This window comes from Hipposideros armiger, unplaced genomic scaffold (genome assembly GCF_001890085.2).
Source record: "Hipposideros armiger isolate ML-2016 unplaced genomic scaffold, ASM189008v1 scaffold_343, whole genome shotgun sequence".
Classification (NCBI taxonomy): Eukaryota; Metazoa; Chordata; class Mammalia; order Chiroptera; family Hipposideridae; genus Hipposideros; species Hipposideros armiger.
The window spans coordinates 1697033-1716985 of NW_017731693.1; the positions used below are offsets into that span (position 1 = coordinate 1697033).

Below are 19953 nucleotides of genomic sequence, written 5' to 3' on the forward strand. Positions count from 1 at the left end.
GTACATAAATGTTTATAAATGTTATATCTTCTTGATAGATTGACCCCTTTGTTAGCCCTTCTTTATGTCCACTGGCTGGGCCCTCTGCTTTAGGGCTACTAGGCTAAGCAGCTTCCAAGGTGCTCCAGTCAGGCTTCCGGGTAGGTTGGGGGCCAGGAGTTACATTCAGCAATAGGTGAAGCTATAAATTAGTTTCCCTGCCCGGACAAGGCTAGCAAGTCTCATTGTTTGGGGTCTCAAATCAGGCAGACCTGCACCCTGCCAAGTTCCTGGGTCAGAATAGGTCACCATCTTGGCTATGCAGATGAGCAGAGCCACTACTTAGGATTTCTACTTGGGCAATCAGTCTGCCAAGATCCACGCCCTAGATCCAAGTCGACCTACCAGTTAGTGACCCACACCACTGGGGTAGCTGGATGTTTATCTTTAGCTGTCTTTTTTTCACTTAAGGAACTAGGCTTGCGTTGGGGTGCGGGGCTCTTGGTGCAGTTCTTTGCTGGCCTGGGGCATAGGCCATCTCAGTCTCTGTGGTACAGCGGGGTGCTTAAGCCTTACCCACTGTGTTCCAGGACTTTTCGCAATGGTGCCTTGTTCATGAATAGTTGTTAGGGGAACTGAATTCGAGAACAGCCTGTGTCTCTCCATCTTGATGACATTGCTTTATTGTGTTTATGGTGGATTACATTAATTGCTTTTTGAATATGAAACAAATGTCTTATTCTTGGGGTAAACTATGTATGGTTCTAACGATCCCTTACATACATTCTTGGATTTGCTAACATTTTGTTAAGAATTTTAATGTCTATGTTCAAGTGGGGTGTTGGTCTGTAATTTCCTTTTTTGTAGTGTCTTTGTCAGGTTTCGGTATTAGGGTTATGCCATCCTCGTAAAATGAGTTAAGTCATAGTCCCTTCTCTCTTTTTTGAAAAAAGGTTATGTAAGAGCCTTCTTATTTCTTACTTGAATATTTGAAAGAATTCAGTGAAACTGTGTGGGCCTGGAGTTTTCCTTTGGGGAATATTTTCAATAATACATGTAATTGCTTCAATAAATATAGGGCTATTTAAATTTTCTATTTTTGTGTGTGTCAGTTTTGTTAAATTGTTTTTTCAGTACATTTTTCCATTTCATCTAAGTTGTCAAATTGTTGACATAGTGTTGCTCATATCTTATTATTTGTAGTATCTATGGTGGGAACTCCTTTTTCATTCCTGATATTGTTGGTTTCTGCTCTTTTTTTTTTTTTTGATCAGTCTAGCTATAGAGGTTGGTCAGTTTTATTGATCTTCTCAAAGGACCATCTTTTTCCTTTATTTTCTTTATTATCTATCTGATTTCTATTTCATCCATTTCCATTTTCTTTTTTACTTTGTTTAGACTTATGTTGCTCTTATTTTTTAATTTCTTTTTTTTTTTTAATTGGGGAATTGGGGGGATGGGAACAGTGCTGGGGAATTGGGGGAAGGGGAACAGACAAGTTGCTGTCGTTTTTGTTCTTCAGTCTAGTTGTGGAGGACGTTGCTTCACTGGCGCAAGTTGGCACCATCATTGCGCTCTTCCCGGGTGAGGCAGATCAGTCGCCGGCTTCTGGATGGCCGCTCACTGCGGCTGCTGGCCGCTCACACTGGCTGCTGGCTACACACGGCAGCCCATGGCAACCCACTGCCACAGGGGCTGCAGCCTCCGCCGTCGCCAGCGACTCACGGCTGCCCCGCTCCAGGTTGAGCTGTTGTTCAGCATCTTAACTGTAGAGGGCAGTGTCACTGGCTCTCATATGTGGGATCCGAACCGGGGCCCTCTGGTGTCCCAAGCCAGTTCTTAACCATCGCGCCACTCGGCCGGCCCTTATTTTTTAATTTCTTAAGGTGAAAACTTTAATAATTGGTTTTATACTTTTTCCCTTAGTATAAACATTAAAGTTATACATGTCTCCTTGAGCACCACTTTAGCTACATAAGGTAAATTTGGATATGTTGTGTTTACACTAGCATTTAGTTCAAAATACTTTCTAATTTTCATGTGATTTCTTTTTGATCCATGTACAAGTTAGAACTGTTTTAATTTCTATGTAGGTGACTACTCTGTCCCTCTTATTGTTATTGATTTCTAAATTAATTACATTGTGGTCACAAACCACATTCTGTATGGTTTCATTCTTTTTTAATTTATTAAGGCTTGTTTTACGGCCTAGTGTATGGTCTGTTTTAGTAAATGTAGAATGTGCACTTGAAAATCCTGTATGTTCTGCAGTACTTAGAAGTAATGTCTTTTAATTTAATTAGATTGAAGTCGTCTGTGGTGTTTTTCAGGTCTTCTATGTCTTTACTTATTTTCTTTTTCAAGTTCCATCAGCTGCTGAGGTAGGGATTTCAAAACCTCCTATGATTATGGATTTTGTTTTTCTCTAATTCTGTCTTATGTTTTCTTTATTGTATTTTGAATTCTATTATTAAGCACATATACATTGATAATTGCTATATCTTCATGATAAAATGTTCTGTTTATCATTTGGTCAAAGTAACGATATATCAATACAGGCAAACCTCAGAGATATTGCATTCAGTTCCAGACCACAGCAGTAAAGTAAATATTGCAATAAAGTAAGTCACATGAACCCTTTGGTTTCCTAGTGCATATAAAAGTTATGTTTATACTGTACTGTAGTTTATTAAGTGTACAATACCATTATGTCAAACCAAACAGTGTACATTCCTTAATTTAAAAATACTTTTTTGCTGGGCCGGCCGAGTGGCTCAATTGGTTAAAAGCACAAGCTCTGAGTAACAGGGTCACTGGTTCGATTCCCACATGGGCCAGTGAGCTACACCCAAGCTGAGCTGCTGCTGAGCTGCCAACAGGTGGCAGAATGGCTCAGCTGGTGAGAGCACGTGCTCCTAACAACAACGTTGCTGGTTTGACTCCCGCATGGGGTGGTGGGCTATGCCCACCCGCAACTAAGATTGAACACGGCACCTTGAGCTGAGTGGTCACAAGCTACCGACAGGCGGCCGGATGGCAACTGGACTTGGAGCTGAGCTAGCTGCACCCTCCACAACAAAGATTGAAGGACAACAACTTCCCCTTCCCCAATTCCGCAACACTGTTCCCCCTCCCCAATTTCCCAATAAAATAAAAAATAAAAATACTTTATTGCTAAAAAATGCTACCCATCATTTGAGCCTTTAGCAGGTTGTACTTTTTTTGCTGATGGAGGGTCTTGCCTCAGTGTTGATGCCTGCTAACTGGTAAAGGCGGTGGTTGCTGAAGGTTAGGGTAGCATGGGAATTCCTTAAAATAAGACAACAATGAAGTTTGCCACATCGATTGACTTTTTCACAATTTCTCAATAACATGTCATGCTGTTTGATAGCATTTTACCCACAGCAGAACTTCTTTCAAAACTGGAGTCAAATCTCTGAAACATCAACTAAGTTTATGTAAAATTCTAAGTCATTTTTGTCATTTCAGCAACCTTCACAGCATTTTCAGTAGGAGTAGATTCCATCTCATGAAACTGCTTTCTTTACTCATCTATAAGCAGCACCTCCTCATCCATTAAAGTTTTATTAATATCATGAGATTTGAGCAATTTAGTCACATCTTTAGGCTCCACTTCTAATTCTAGTTCTCTTGCTATTCCCACCACATCTGCAGTTACTTCCTCCACTGAAGTCTTGAACCCCCAGACTCACTCATTAGGGTTGGAATCAGCTTCTTCCAAAGTCTTCTTACTACTGATATTTTAACCTCTTTCCATGAATCATGAATGTTCTTACTGGCATGTAAAATGGTGCCGGAAGGTTTTCAATTAGGTTTACCCAGATCCATCAGAGAAATCGCTATCTATGTCAACTACAGCCTTATGAAATATATTTCTTCAATAATAAGTATTGAAAGTCTAAATTACTCCTTGAAACATCATCTGCAAAATGGACATTGTGTTAGTAGGCATGAAAACAACATTAATCTCATTGCACAACTCCATCAGAGCTCTTGGTGACCAGGTGCACAGTCAATGAGTAGTAATATTTTGAAAGGAATCTTTTTTTCTGAGCAGTAGGTCTCAACAGTGGGCTTAAAATAGTAAACAGATGTACTGTCATCTAGGCTTTGTTCCATTTATAGGCAGAGCAGATTTAACGTAATTCCTAAGAGCCCTAGGAATGGAAGATGAGCATAGGCTTCAACTTAAAGTCACCAGCTCCGTTAGCCCCCAACAAGAGAGTCAGCCTGTCCTTTGAAGCTTTGAAGCTAGGCACTGACTTCTCCTCTGTAGCTATAAAACTCCTAGATGGCATCTTCTTCCAATATAAGACTGTTTTGTCTACCTTGAAAGTCTGTTGTTTAGTGTAGCCACCTATATTAATTATCTTAGCTAGATCTTCTGGATAACTTGCTGCAACTTCTATATCAGCACTTGCTGCTTCACCTTGCACTTTTATGTTAAGGAGATGGCTTCTTTCCTTAAACCTGACAAGCCAGCCTCTGTTAGCTTCAAACTTTTCATCTGCAGCTTCCTTACCTCTCTCAGCCTTCATAGAATTGAGGAGAGTTAGGGCCTTGCTCTGGATTAGGCTTTGGTTTAAGGGTATGTTGAGGCCAGTTTGATCTATCCAGACCACTAAAACTTTCTCCATATCAGCAATAAGGCTGTTTTGCTTTCTTATCATTCATGTGTTCACTGGAGTAGCATTTTAATTTCCTTCAAGAATTTTTCCTTTGCATTCACAATTTGGCTAACTGGCACAAAAGGCCTAGATTTTGACCTGTCTTAGATTTTTACATGCCTTCTTTACTGAGCTTACCTATTTCCAACTTTTGATTTAAAGTGAGAGACATACAACTCTTTTTTCCACTTTTACACTTAGAGGCCATTGCAGGGTTATAAATTGGTCTAATTTCAATATTGTTGTGTCTCAGGGAATAGGGAGGCCTGAGGAGAGGGGGAGAGATGGGGGAATGTCCAGTCACTGGAGCAGTCACAACACATATTCTTTAAGTTGCCCTCTTATTATAGGCATGGTTCATGGCTCCCCGAAACAATTAAAATAGTAATATCAAAGATCAGTGATCACAGATCACCATAACAAATATTATAATGAAAAGTTTTAAAATATTAGGAGAATTATCAAAATGTGACACAGAGACACAAAGTGAGCAAATGCTACTGGGAAAATGGCTCTGATAGATAGACTTGCTCAAGGCACGATTGCCACAAACCTTCAATATGTAAAAGAACAAACTGATGTTTGCCAGAGGGGAGGTGGGTGTGGAGATGGGCTGAAATAGGGCAGGGGATTAAGAAGTACAAACTTGGGCCGGCCAAGTGGTGCATTGGTTAAGAACTGGCTTGGGATGCCAGAGGGTCCCGGTTCGGATCCCACATAAGAGGGCCAGTGACACTGCCCTCTACAGCTAAGATGCTGAACAACAGCTCGACCTGGAACTGGGCTGCCATGGGTCGCCAGCAACAGCATAGGCTGCAGTCCCCTGCTGCAGTGGGCTGCCATAAGCTACCATGTGTAGCCGGCAGCCAGCGTGAGTGGCCAGCAGCTGCTGTGAGCGGCCATCCAGAGGCCGGCAACTGATCTGCCTCGCCCGGGAAGAGCGCAATGATGGTGCCAGCTTGGGCCAGTGAAGCAACGTCCTCCACAACTAGACTGAAGAACAAAATAACAGCAACTTGTCTGTTCCCCTCCCCCAATTCCCCAGTAAAATCTTTAAAAAAAAAAAGAAGTACAAACTTGCAGTGAAAAAATAAGTCATGGGAATGTAATTTACAGCATAGGGAATATAGTCAATAAATATAATAACTATATACGATAACAGATGGGTACTAGACTTCTTGTAGTGATCACTTAGTGAGCATATAAATGTTGCATCACTATGTTGTACCATTAAAACTAATAAAATATTGTAAACTTCCATTTGTACAAAGTGCAGTAGAGCAAAGCGCAATAAAATGAGGTGTGTGTGTTTGTGTAAAGTAACATAGTGAAAACACTAACGGATAACATTATATTTTTGCTTTAAATAGTTTTTTACGTACAGGGGGTGCCTTAAAAATGTATATACATTTTAAGAAAGGAAAACTATTGAAATTGTAATACTCAATATATACTTATAACAAATGATGAATACAAGTCATGTTTGACTTCTGCAATTATAAAAGGTACTCAAAGTGGTTACCATCAGTGTCCAGACATTTCTGATTACGGTGAACTACTGCTTAAGCAGCGTTGACCAAAGTGTCCACCTGTATTGATGCGCATGCTGTTTCAGTTTCTTTCTGAAGTACTGCCAGTGTAGCTGGTTTTCTACGGTACACCACATCTTTTAAGGTCCCCCAAAGGTAGAAGTAAAGGGGTGTTAAGTCAGAAGAATGTGGGGGAAACTCAACTGCACCTCTTTGTCCTATCCATTGTCCTGGCAAATTCTCATCTAGGTAAGCTCTCACGTCTTGGTGGAAGTGTAAACGACAGTGGTGCTTCTGCCATTTTCTTTGACAGTCCTGCATGTCGCATGGTGACACTAGTATTCAATTGATTAACACCATCTTTTGAACGAACAGCATACTGCACATTGCTATAGTAATTCAGTTCAACTTCAACAAGTAATACATAGATAACATCTCTTAAAATGTGTATACATTTTTTGGCACCCCTGGTAATTCAAAGAATTTGTGGGGGAAAATGTCTTTTTTTTTTTAAGATTTTTATTGGGGAAATGGGGGGATGGGAACAGCGCTGGGGAATTGGGGGAAGGGGAACAGACAAGTTGCTGTCGTTTTGTTCTTCAGTCTAGTTGTGGAGGACGTTGCTTCACTGGCCCAAGTTGGCACCATCATTGCACTCTTCCCGGGCGAGGCAGATCAGTCGCCGGCTTCTGGACGGCCGCTCACTGCGGCTGCTGGCCGCTCACACTGGCTGCTGGCTACACACGGTAGCCCATGGCAACCCACTGCCACAGGGGCTGCAGCCTACGCTGTCGCCGGCGACTCACGGCAGCCCAGCTCCAGGTTGAGCTGTTGTTCAGCATCTTAGCTGTAGAGGGCAGTGTCACTGGCCCTCATATGTGGGATCCGAACTGGGGCCCTCTGGCATCCCAAGCCAGTTCTTAACCATCGCGCCATTCGGCTGGCCCGGAAAATGTCTTTTTATAGTTATCATTTCTGATGTTCATGTTCCTAAAGATCCAGGTTTTCCTCCAACATTTCCCTTAAGCTGAAAATTTTCGTTTAGCTATTCTTGTAGTGCAGGTCTCCATGTGATGAATTCTCTTAGTTTTCCTTTATCTGACGATATCTTTATTTCACTGCCATTCCTGGATATAGAATTCTGGTTGGCTCCCCCTTCCTTCTCAGTAGTATATTTGGCCTTAATGTTTCTGAAGAGAAAGTCATGATTATTCAAATTGTTGTTCCCCTGTATGTGATGTATTATATTTTTTAGCTGGTTTCAAGCTGTTTTTTTTCTTTATCATTGGTTATCAGTGTTTAGATTATGATGAGTCGAGGTATGGTTTTCTTTGGATTTATCCTGTCTGAGGTTCACTGAGCTTCTTTGATCTGTACATTTATGTCACGAAATTTTGGACAAACCTGCATTGTTGCTTCAAAAAAAATTTTTTGCCACAATTTTTCTCTTTGTCTTTATCGCATGCCAATTACATGTATATTAGATCTTTTGACATTGTCCCCTAGATCCCTTAAGCTCTGTTCATTTTTATTCAGTCTACTTTCTCTTTATTTTTCAGATTAATTCATTCCAATTGATATGTATTCAAGTTCAGTGTCATTTTTCTCTGTCTACTACATTCCTCTTTAAATTTACTTAATGAATGTTTTTATTTCAGGTATTGTGTTTTTTAGTTGTAAAATTTCCACCTGGGTCTTTTTATACTCTCTACTGAGACACCTACCTTTTCATTTATTTCATGTATATTTGTCTTAACCTCTTGTAGCATAGTTAAAATAACTGCTTTAAGGTCCTTATGTGATCATTCCAATATCTGGGTTATTTTAGAGTTGGCATGCATTGACTGTCTTCCGTTGACAATGGATACGATTTTCTCGTTCTTTGTGTATTGATTAATTTTGGATTGTATCTTAGAAATTGTGAATATTATCTGTGTAGACTCTGAGTTCTTTGTTAATTCTCAGGAAAATGTAGATTATTTTACTTTAGTAAGCAGTGATCCCACTTAGATTTGAATAGTAGACTCTGTCTTGCCTTCATTGGTTCAAATTTCAGTTCAGTTTTCAAACCTTTCCTTCAACTGTTTTGATCAATTCTGCATATGCATACTTCCGGATAAGCTGAGAACTGTGTGGCTTCATGTACAGAATTAAAGGATCCCTTCTATAGCTTTTTCCCCTCCAGGATTCCCATTATAATCTTTGGTCTGCCTACACTTCTTTCCAAATTACTCCATACACAGTACAATTGGGCTTCTATTCAGAAACTTAGTCACTCAGGCTGCCACACCATTCTGCAACTGTTGTTACTCTCATGGCAAAACTGGAAAAAGAAAGAAAATACAGGAAACTCATTCCAGTGGCAATACCTTCTCCCAGTTTTGACTTTCCTGCACATATAGTCTGCTGTTTTATTTACTCTTAGAGTTCTTGGGTGGTTGTATTTTGCATTTTATCAAGAGTTTCTAGTTATCAGCAGAAAGATGGGCTATAGGGGGCTCACACTAGAATCAGAACTCTGTTGGTTTTTAGAAAGATGATTCTTTTCCTGACTTCATTCTCCCCAATCTGATACAAGAACATGTCATGTACTATAAGACTTTTCTACCTTTTCTTAATTTGTTCCTTCTATCTGAAACTTTCTAACCTCCTGTACCACCTGAAATTGAATACATTCTTCAAAGCCCAGGAAAAAGTCCACCTCCCTTTACCTACATTATCTTTCTCCCTGTATCTGCATTCTCTTCTTGTCTCACCTCTCCTTTCTTTGAGCCCAGGCAGTTTATTCATACTGGTAGTATAACATGTTTCATTCATTAATTATTTCTTCAAATATTTATTAAGTACTGATGTTATACCACTTTTACTTGCTTGTTCTTATAGTTAAAAACTGAAAGCTTAAAACACAGTAGCGACTTGGGAGGGAGGGGCCCTTGTGTGTTGGGTTGTGGGTAAGGAGCACAGAAGCAGAGAGATCATTAGTGAGGCTTGTATCTTTGAAATGACCAAAGAAACAAAAGAAAGAGATACTTGAGACATGCTAGTTTATCTAACCGTAGTGTTTCTAAGAAAATTGCAATTATTTCTGGATGAACAGAAATTTAGTTGATTTTTGATCAGGGGTGAGTTTTGTGTGTTAAGGTCCTTTGCCCATGTTACTGACAATGAAAATAATTAAAATAAAAGCACTACAACAAAGTCATATTTGTAAATTATGATATAAATAAAAATAATTTTATAGCAGTGTAGCCTTATCTTTTAATATTTTCAGTGACTATAACCTATTTGCTGCTTTATATTTTTCACCTTGGGGAGTAGGACTTTAGATTGGGAGATATAAGGAGAAAAACAGCTTTTGACCCAACACAGAATGTATTACCCATTCATGAAGAGAGAAAATTGTGAGTTTAACGGCTTTGTTTTGTGGAAGTGAAGGCAATAAATGTTACCTGGAAAATTCCGTTGAGATATCCTTGGTGTTGTTTAAAGAATTGGTTAATTAAAATGGAGATTAGGGGCTGGCCAAATGGCTCGTTGGTTAAGAGTTAGCTTGGGATCGCCAGCTCTGAGCAGTAAGGCCACCAGTTCGGATCCCACATGGGCCAGTGACACTGTGCCCTCTGTAGCTAAGATGATGAGCAACAGCTCGACCTGGAGCTGGGCTGCCGTGAGTTGCTGTCGACCGCATAGGCTGCAGCGCAGCTGCAGTGGGCTGCTGTAAGCTACCGTGAGTGGCTGGCAGCCAGTATGAGTGGCTGGCAGCTGCCGTGAGCGGCCGTCCAATGGTCTGAGATCAATCTGCCTCAACCAGGAAGAGCGCGGTGGTCACGGTACCAACATGGCCCAGTGAAGCATCGTCCTCCACAACTAGACTGAAGAACAGGGGGACGTTAACTTGTCTGTTCTCCTTCCCCAATTCCCCAACGCTGTTTCCTCCCCCAACTCCCCAATGAAATCTTAAAAAAAAAAAAAAGGGGGAAATTAAATCCAGTGCCTGGTGTGTACATTTACAGTCCAAAAAATGAGCAAAAATTTAATAACTGGAATTTCTGCTGGGAAATGCTATCCAGTAGTTTCCTATATGTCAAAGGTTTCTTTCATGAGGCGTTAATTCTCATTCTTCTTTTTTTTGTGTAGATGTTTCTTTCTCAGCAAAATAGAGGAGAAATTTACTGTTCTTGCAGATGATTATAATATGAACATGGATGGAGATGGAGATGGCAATGACAGGATGGAAGTACAGGAGCAGGAAGAAAATATTTCTTCTCTGATTAAGAGTTGTAAATTTTCCATGAAAATGAAGATGGTAGAGAGTGCAAGAAAGCAGGTAGGTACTCATATTTATGTTCCTTGATTGTATCACAGAATTTTCTTAAATAACCTTTTTTTTTTTACGATTTTATTGGGAAATTGGGGGATGGGAAAAGCGCTGGGGAATTGGGGGAAGGGGAACAGACAAGTTGCTGTCCTTTTGTTCCTCAGTCTAGTTGTGGATGACGTCGCTTCACTGGCCCATGTTGGCATTATCATTGCACTCTTCCCAGGTGAGGCAGATCGGTAGCTGGCCACTGGACGGCTGTTCACTGCGGCTGCCAGCCACTCACACTGGCTTCCGGCCACTCAATACTGGCTGCCAGCCACTCACGGTTAGCTTTACGGCAGCCCACTGCAGCCTGTGCCATCGCTGGCGACTCACGGCAGCCCAGCTCCAGGTCGAGCTGTTGTTCACCATCTTAGCTGTAGAGGGCGCAGTGTGACTGGCCCTAATGTGGGATCCGAACCTGGGCCCTGTGCTCAGCCTAACCAACGTGCCACTCGGCCAGCCCAAGCTTTTTTTTTTTTAATTTAGCTTTTGTTTAAATTCTGAAGCTTTAGAATAATTGAGTCATTAGTATTTTTTCTCTGTATAAGAAAAAAACTAAGGAAACACTTACTTAAAATTATCCAGAAAGCCTCTAAAGTTTTTATATGCTTGTTAATCATTTCAAAATGTTTGTTTTTCTCTTATTGAAAAAGAAAATAAACCTAATATATTTGATATCCTTTAACAAAATGAATGCTTGCCAGTTAGTTTACAAGTTATGTTGAGGTTAGTTTGTGGAAATCTATCATTTGATAATAAGAACTTTTATTAATATAAGTATGCTTTGCTTAAAAGCTGCATATAACTTATTTAAGTTTATCAAATCATATTTGAATATGCTAGGGGAGCTTGCTCTTTTAATGACCCTATATTGATTGCTGTTATAAAGCAAAGAATGTTGTTCTAGTAGAAATAATATTTCGGTCTTGTAAGTTTAAATGCTCATTTATAAATTTTTCTTTGAGATGGGTATTGTATCAGTTAGGAATCTTTATATTACAAATAACAGAAAATCCAACCCAAAGAAGCCTAAATGAATAAAGGGTATTTATCAGAACCCATAAATGTAAAGTCTAGAAGACCCAGCTTTCAAATACTATCACTAAGGACCTACTTCCTCTCCTTTGGTTCTCTCTTCCACTATATTCGTTCAAGTCCTCAGATTCTACATAGCAGCATTCTCTGGCAACTCCAGGCTCACCCTTTGTGGTTGGAAATGGATGTGGATGTTTTATATCTTCTTCCACACCACATCTTCCAGGAATAATATACAGTTTCTCTCTTATTTCCTACCAAAAAAAAAATTTTTTTTTCCCAGAAGGCACCAGCCATTGTCTCCCACTATCTCATTAGTTCTGATTGTAACAGGAGAGGCCATCCAAGGCACACATCTAAGGAGTGGTGAATGTGGCTTCTCAGAAGGAAGTCAGGGTGTTCATTTTAGATGGAGAGACAAAGTTTGCTCCTTACTGCTGCTCAAAGTTCTCCAAACTGGGGCTCAGGGGAAGTACGATAAGAGAAGAGAAGGGAAGAAATGGATTATGAGTACATTATGAGTACAAAACTTAGAAATATGTGAAAATCATCAGGATAGCCAAAAGTCTGCCATATAGCATATTGGCTTTTCAGAAGTTTTCAACAATATTTTCACGTATAAATATGGGCTAAATAGCTATCAATACCAGTAGTATTGGAGGTGAAGAGAAGAATAATTCAAGTCTGAAGATGATATAAAACTTAGTTTATTTGAATTTACCTGCCCATACTCTTCAAAACTTCAAAAGGAACAGAACTGAAATTTGAGTTTTGCCTCTTTTTGTTACCAAGCACTTCATTAGGTTCTAGAGATATCATGTTGAACAAAATATAGACAAGTGGACAAACAAATATAATACATAATCTTGAAAGACAATCACATAGGATAGACACCTGACCCAGCCTTATGGGAACAGAGAAAGTTTCTTGCAGCAGGAGCTGATGTTGGGAACTGAAAGGTGAAATAAGGTAGAGGGAACAACATACAAAACCCAGCAATTACCTAGAGCACTTAACTTCCTAAGTAGAGTGAAGGTTGAATTTTAGCCCCTACTAAATGGCTGTGCACCTTTGTGCAAGAAAGCCCTGCAGTCAGGGTAATCAGATGTGCAATTTTAAAACGTATTCTGGTTGTAATAAAAAAGGATCTGAAAAAGAGCGAAAGATTAGCAAGCTTTTATATTAATCCATGCGAGACATGATGGTGGCCATATCTAGGTTAAAGGTCAAAGAAATGGAGATAAGTGGACAGATTTAAGAAAAATAAGGAGGCTTGCTCAGATGAGATATGGCGACTAGCTCTGTTTGGGAGGAAAAAGTGTTACACAACACAGGTTTTGACCTGAGTAGCTGGGTGGATAGGAATACAGAAGGAAGAATAGTTTGCAGGGAAGATGATACATTCAGTTCAAGACATGTTGATTTTGCAAGACCTTTACGACGCACAAGTTGTGATTTCCATTAGATAATTTGTACATAAAAAATTTGAAGCGCAGAAGAAAAAGAGTTATGCTAGTGGTAGTGATCTGAATATGTTCAGCATGTAGATAGTCATTAAAATCATGGGAGTGGATAAGGTGACCAGGATCAGTTCCCAAAACTGACCAATAGTTATGGGGCGAGCACAGGAGGAGGCACCTGCAAAGGAACTGAATCTGAATAACGAGATTAGAGGATGATCAAGGGACTATGAGACCACAAGGGAGGGGCCAGAAATCATCAGTGTCAGTTACCAAAGAGAGTGAAGGTATGAAATGATTGAAAAGTGTTTTTGCATTTAAAAGAAGAAGGTTGGTGTTGACTTTGGTAAGACCATTTCACTAGAGTAAAAGAAGTCAGATTATAGTGGATGGAGGAATGGATGAAAGTAAGGATTTGAGGACAGTGAGCACAGGCTGCTTCTAAAGAAGCCATGACAAGGAGGAGGAAGTGGGGTTCAGGGAAGAATTTTTTTTAGAATAGAAGAGACTAGAGATGTTTAAATCTTAGTGGAAGGAACTAATAGATGAGAAGAGATTGGACATACAGAGGAGGAATCATTGGTGAAATGAAATTCCTTATGGAGGCTGGCGGGAACAGGACTCAGGGCAAAGGTGAGCCTTCTATCGTAGTAGAGGGCAGGAGGGAAGAATGGACTTCGACGTGAGGAAGAGTGGGACATCTCATCTGTTTTCTCTGAGAAGTGTGAGGTGAAGTCAACTGCAGAGACTGAACAGGAAGGAGAATTGAGGAAAGTGAGGAGGTTGGAGATTATTCTGGACTATGGTGGGAAAAGCTGAACAATACACTAAAAATGGATTGTCAGATAGCACTGAACCTGGTAGGCGTTGTCTCCAGTGAATCTAAGTGTAGAAGCAGAGAAGGCATGTACTATGATGTACCCAAGAATGGTTTTTCCAGGTAGGTGTGACACCTGACAAATGATACCTAAAGGCTAATGATTTAAGAATATTGCTAAGAGAATGGTGGGAATGGTTGGCTGGCTTATTTGGACATGCAAGGAAGTGAAAGCAAAAAGAAGGCAGGTAAAGTTACCAGAGATCTGAAATAGGTTATAAAGCAAGCATAGCAGGAATTTGGTGAGTAGAAGAGCAGGTTTGTGTTCAGAATGGGATGGTTTAAGTTTAAGAATTTGGTGGTGAGGGAGTTCTGGATAATGATGAGGATTATTGTGTAGCTAAGAAACTGCACCCAGCAACCTAGGGGCAAAGATACTGTCCCTGCCCTCATGATCACTGTCTAGTGACAGAGCAAGAACTACACTTATAATCAAAAGCAGCATGAGATGGGTGAAGAAAAGAGATGGTAACAATGCTAGGAGAGTACAAGGAAAAGAGAAATTCTGCCTGGAATAAAAAGGCTTCATGGAGAAGGAGGCATCTCAACTGGACTTCCTGGGAATGGTAGGATTTCGACTTAGAGAGGTGACAAGGGTATTATCGGTGTAAGATATATTCAAACAAAATGAAACAAACTGAGAATTGCAGAGTCTGCTCTCATAGAGAGATTGTGGGGGTCTCATGATAGCTGGTTGGTGGTAGATCATAAAGCATTTCAGTGTAGAAGTAATGACTAAAGACTTTATCCTGTAGGACTTGGGAAGTCATTGAAGATTTTTCAAGCATTCTGGTTAAGTTACAGGCTATGTGGAACATTAACTGCTAAAGGGAAAAAACAGAGACACCATAAAGTCTCAAATTAGAGAAGTGGGAATGAAACCAATGAGAGATGTTCTATAAAAGTACATACAAGAAGACCTGAGATAATAGGAATGATGGAGAGGGTGCAGATGAGGATGACTCAGATTTTTAGCCTGGTTGGCCGAAAGGGTAATAATTAGGAAGGCACAGGTCTGATGAAAATGTCTTTTGAAGCTTGAGAGAGAATTAGAGTTGTGGATTTAAAAGACATTCACATAACAAGCATCCAAATTAAAAATAGATAAAGTGTACGTCAAAATTAAAAACTTTTGTACCTCAAATGACACTCAAGAAAGTTTGGGGAAAAATATAATAGGAGAAAATATTTGGAAGGCATACATCTGATTAAATCTACTATCCAGAATACATAAAGACCTCCTTACAAATAAACAAAAGAAAGTCAAATAACCCAACTGAAAAATGGGCAAAGGATCTGAATAGACATTTCTCCAAAGAAGACATACAAATGAACAACAAACACATGAAAAGATGATCAGCATCATTAGTTATTGGGAAAATACAAATCAAAACCACAGTGAGCTACCACTTCACACCCAGTAGGATGGCTGTAATCAAAGAAACAATAGCAAGTGTTGGTGAGAAGGTGGAGAAATTTAAAACCTCATACATTGCTGATGGGAATGTAAAATGGTAAAGCCATTATGGAAAAAAGCCTGACAGTTCCTCAAAAAGTTAAACATAGAGTTACCATTTGACCTAGCAATTCTACTCCTAGATATAAACCCAAGAGAAATGAAAGCATCTGTGCATACAGAAATTTGTACACAAATGTTCATAGCATCATTCAAAATACCAAATGGTAAAAACAACCTGAAAGTCTATCAACAGATAATTGGATAAATAAAATGTAATATTTCCATGCAGTTATTATTCAGCCATAAAAAAGAAGGAAGTGCTGATACACACTATAACGTGGATGAGCCTAGCAAATACTATGCTAAGTGAAAGAAGTCAGACACAACATCACCACATAGTTTCTGACTCCACTGATACGAATGTCCAGAATAAGCAGATCCATGGAGACAGAAAGTAGATTAGTGGTTGCCAATGGCTAGGGGGAATGGTGAGTTAATGCTAATGGACAAAGAGTTTTTTGGGGGGTTGATGAAAATGTTCTCGAATTAGACAGTGGTGATGGTTGCCCAACTTTTGAACATACTGAAACACACCGAATTGTACAATTTAAATGTGAATTATATTCCCATGATAAATGAAAAGACATCCGCATAATTTAAACTGAGGACATGGATTAGCTGCTATAAGGTGAATTGTGTCATACAAAAAGGGAAGCAGGCCAATTTAAAAAAACATTTTGTAAAATAATTTTATTTTTAAAATTATCACTTTTATGTTATTGTACTATTGTCTCCTATTATACAGAATAGTTTCTCACTTGCCATGAAACTACTGAAGGACCTGCATAAAGAGTCAAAAACAAGAGACGATTGGCAGGTGGAATGGGTGCAGAGCTACTGTCGACTCAGCCACAGCCGGTGCCAGACCCAGAATTGCCCTGAGCAGATTCTTACTGTGTTGAAAACAGTCACTTTGTTGGGTATTAGATATTTTTTATCTGTATAAGTTTAAGAATGCTATTTTATATTATATCTGTGTGTCTTCTAAAACTATGCTTTGTGCTGCTTTATCTGACATTTGGGAATTAAATCTTTATAATAACTACATTAAATATTTAGAGCCAAGTTACTTTGTATCCTAGTATTGCTATTAAATATGACATTTGGAGTTTAATTTTTTTATAAAATTGAAAAAAATTCTTAATACTTAGCCAAATTATGAGTCTAATAGTTTAATTATTTTGAAAACTTTATGTTTACATACAAGAACTACCTTGTAAAAAATTAAACATGAAAGTCTTTTTCCTCCTCAGTTCTTTTCTTTTTATAATAATGCAGCTTTTAACACTGAGGGGAGAAAAACATTTTTTTGTGTGGGTTTTGACCTGGTATGCCTGCTCTATTGCCATGTCCAAGATACATAGTAGAACCATTATTGAACATGCTCCCAGCCATATCCCCAAATTTGACTCTTAAGCGGGACAGGGCATCATATCAGAGTATTAGCCTCTATAAATGTGCAAACAGGAGAAGCAGTCTTTCCATATTGATGCCAGGATCAGACAATCACTGTTACAACTCCTTAAATTATTTTACAGGTTTTTTTTTGTGGGACGGGGAATAGGAGGAGTGTGCTGATATTAACATAACAATACTCATAAACAAAATTCTACTGTTAAAGTAGTTATAGCCTGGTTGTAGTTTTCGTAACAGCGTATGAAGTAAGCTGAGCCGGTAGTTACAGTGATGTATCTCAGAGAAATCTGGCAGAGAATTGTCATCTCATGGATGAGCAGGGAGGTGTGGTTGATGGGACTTGCTAGGAGACTGCCCTTTCTCTTTTATGACGCCTTCTCACACCTCTACAAGCTAAGATTCAGGCTTGACCAGGGCCGGGCTATCTCTATGCCCAAAGCCACACAGTTAGATGTAAAAGCAGACCTTTATTTTTATTTTTTTCCATTACAGTTGATATTCAATACTATATTCGTTTCATGTGTACAGCATAATGGTTAGAATTTCTATAACTTATGAACTAATCCCCCCGTAAGTCTTGTACCCATCTGACACCATATATAGTTATTACAGTATTACTGACTATACTTCCTAAGCTGTACTTTATATCCTCTTGACTATTTTGTTAACTGCCAGTTTGTACTTCTTAATCCCTTCACCGTTTCACCCAGCCTCCCAACCCTGCTCCCATCTGACAACTATCAGTTTATTCTCTATCTGTAAGTTTGTTTGTTTTGTTTTTTGTTTGTTTTGTTTTTTTAGATTCCACATATAAGTGAAATCATATGGTATTTGTCTTTCTCTATGACTTATTTCACTTAGCATAATACCTCCAGATCCATCCATGTTGTCACAAATGGTAAGATTTCAATTTTTTATGGCTGAGTTCATTGTGTATAGGTACCACGTCTTTATCCATTCATCTTTTGATTGGAGCATTTAATCATTGACATTTAAAGTAATTAGTGATAGGTATGTAGTTATAGTCACATTATTGTTTTCTGATTGTTTTTGTAGTTCTCTGTTTCTTTCTTATTCTCTTGCTCTCCTATGTTGATGATTTTCTGTAGTGTTGTGTTTGGATTCATTTCTCTTTATTTCTTGTATATCTCTTGTAGATTTTTGGTTTGTGGTTATCATATGCTTTACTTATACACACACACACACACACACACACACACACACACATGTTTATAGCAGTCTATTTTAAGTTGATGGTCACTTAAGTTTAGACACATCCTAAAAATCACCACCATTTTTATTCACCCCTTCCATGTTTATGTTTTTGTTATTAATTTTTTCTTTGTGTGTGTGTGTGTGTATCCCTTAATTTACTGTTGTAATTACTCGTTATTCTCCTACGTTTGCCTTTTAACCTTTACACTAGCTTTAGTGTTCGTCACTGCACTGCTTTTATTACATGTTTGCCTTTGTCAGTGAGAACTTTTTGTGTGTGTGATATTTTCTTGTTCATATTTTTGGGGGGTTTTTTCTTCTACTTCTTCTTAAAGAAAGCCCTTTAGTATTTCTCGTAATACTGGTTTGGTAATGATGAACTCCTTCAGCTTTTTCTTGTCTGAGAAGAGCCAGAACTTTAAAGACCTTTTGCTTTATCAGCAACAGGTAACAATATCAATTTAAAAATCTCTGCTGGGTTATTAATGTATATGCACAAATGCATTAAAAAGAGCCATTTTTGATTCTTTGTAACAGAATTAGGTGCTTGGACAAAATGCAGAATGATGATGCTTGAATAAAAGTTGATCAGTGTTTTAATTGCTTAGCCTCTGTGGATTTTGATATGGTAACTGCTGAAAAAGAACATTTTTCATTAATGTGAGTTCAAGAAATTCCCTAACCAATGTTTGAAATCAGTTTCTTATACCTTTAAGATTTACTTTAGTTAATTTCTTAATAGGAAACAACTTTTAAATACTATGGATTTCTTTTTTTTCTTTTATGGTATTAATTTACTTCTGAAAAAATCCTGTGTTTGTGTGTGTTTTTTAATCCAACAGGTGAGAACACATCGACCTACTTAAGCAAAAATATTCTGGCTTTCCATGACCAGAACATTCTTTTGGGTACAACTTACAAGATCATAGCTAATGCTCTCAACAGTCAGCCAACTTGCCTTGCTGAAATCGAGGAAAACAAGGCTAGAAGAATCGTGGAACTTTCTGGAGCCACTTCAGAGAATGCAGAAAAGGTAATGTATAACAGAAGAATGAGCTTTTTATGTTTGTGTTTTATGTCTTTAATGTGCAAACTTCTGACTACATGAGAGAAATAATGGATAGAAGGTGGAGTAAAGATGGTGTAGTAGGTAAACTGAGCTTTCCTCCTCCCATGATCACATCAAAATTACAACTTAATTATAGAACAGTCATCACTGAGTACCATCTGAAAACTAGCTGAACAGAATTTCTATAACTAAGGATATAAAGAAAAAGCCACATCAAGACGGGGAGGAGGGGCGGAGATGAGGCAGGTCCTATACTTACAGTGTGGCCATTAATAAATGGAAGGGAGGGATAGATTGGCTTCGAAAGTTTCCCCTGAGGAGCAAGGGGTCCCAGTCCCACACCAGGCTCCCCAGCCTGGGGCAGCTGTGCCAAAAAGAGGAGTCCCCATAACAATTGGCTTTGAAAACGAGAGGGGATTATGTTGGGAGAGACAAATGGCTGTGGGAGACTAAGATGCTGCTTTTTCAACGGCTTGTGCACAAGCTTTCTCTTAAGCTCCAGCACAGAGGCAGCAGCTCAAAAAGTGCCAGAGTTACATGGAGAGGAACTAAACTGACTAACTTCAGGGCGAGAGCTGCAAGGGTGGGGAATGGGGAACTCTCTCAGGGGACAGAAGCACTGGTAGGCATGCCATTGTTCTTTTGTTGAGCTCTTCTCCCACCCAGCTAGCTGGCCCAGTACAGGCAGACACCAAATCTGTTCTCTCCATTAACCTGGCTAAGAATGTTCTTCCTATCCTAGTGTCTCCCTAAGACCCCATGACCCACCCAATTCATTTACCAGACTGAGACTCTTCCAACAG

At 39.1% G+C, this 19953-nt stretch overlaps 1 protein-coding gene across 3 annotated transcripts in view; it reads left to right on the forward strand.

Annotated features, from left to right (window-relative positions):
* The window catches only part of PRKDC (protein kinase, DNA-activated, catalytic subunit), a 229719-nt gene that overhangs the window by 178872 nt on the left and 30894 nt on the right, over positions 1–19953 (forward strand). For 2 of the 3 annotated variants that reach the window (XM_019661296.1, XM_019661297.1), the window contains exons 69-71: positions 10334–10523; positions 16196–16370; positions 18924–19114. In XM_019661296.1, coding sequence (XP_019516841.1) covers positions 10334–10523; positions 16196–16370; positions 18924–19114 — 556 coding nt within the window. Of the gene's footprint in view, positions 1–10333; positions 10524–16195; positions 16371–17667; positions 17703–18923; positions 19115–19953 lie in introns of those variants that run through there. The other variant, XM_019661298.1, reaches the window with a different exon arrangement.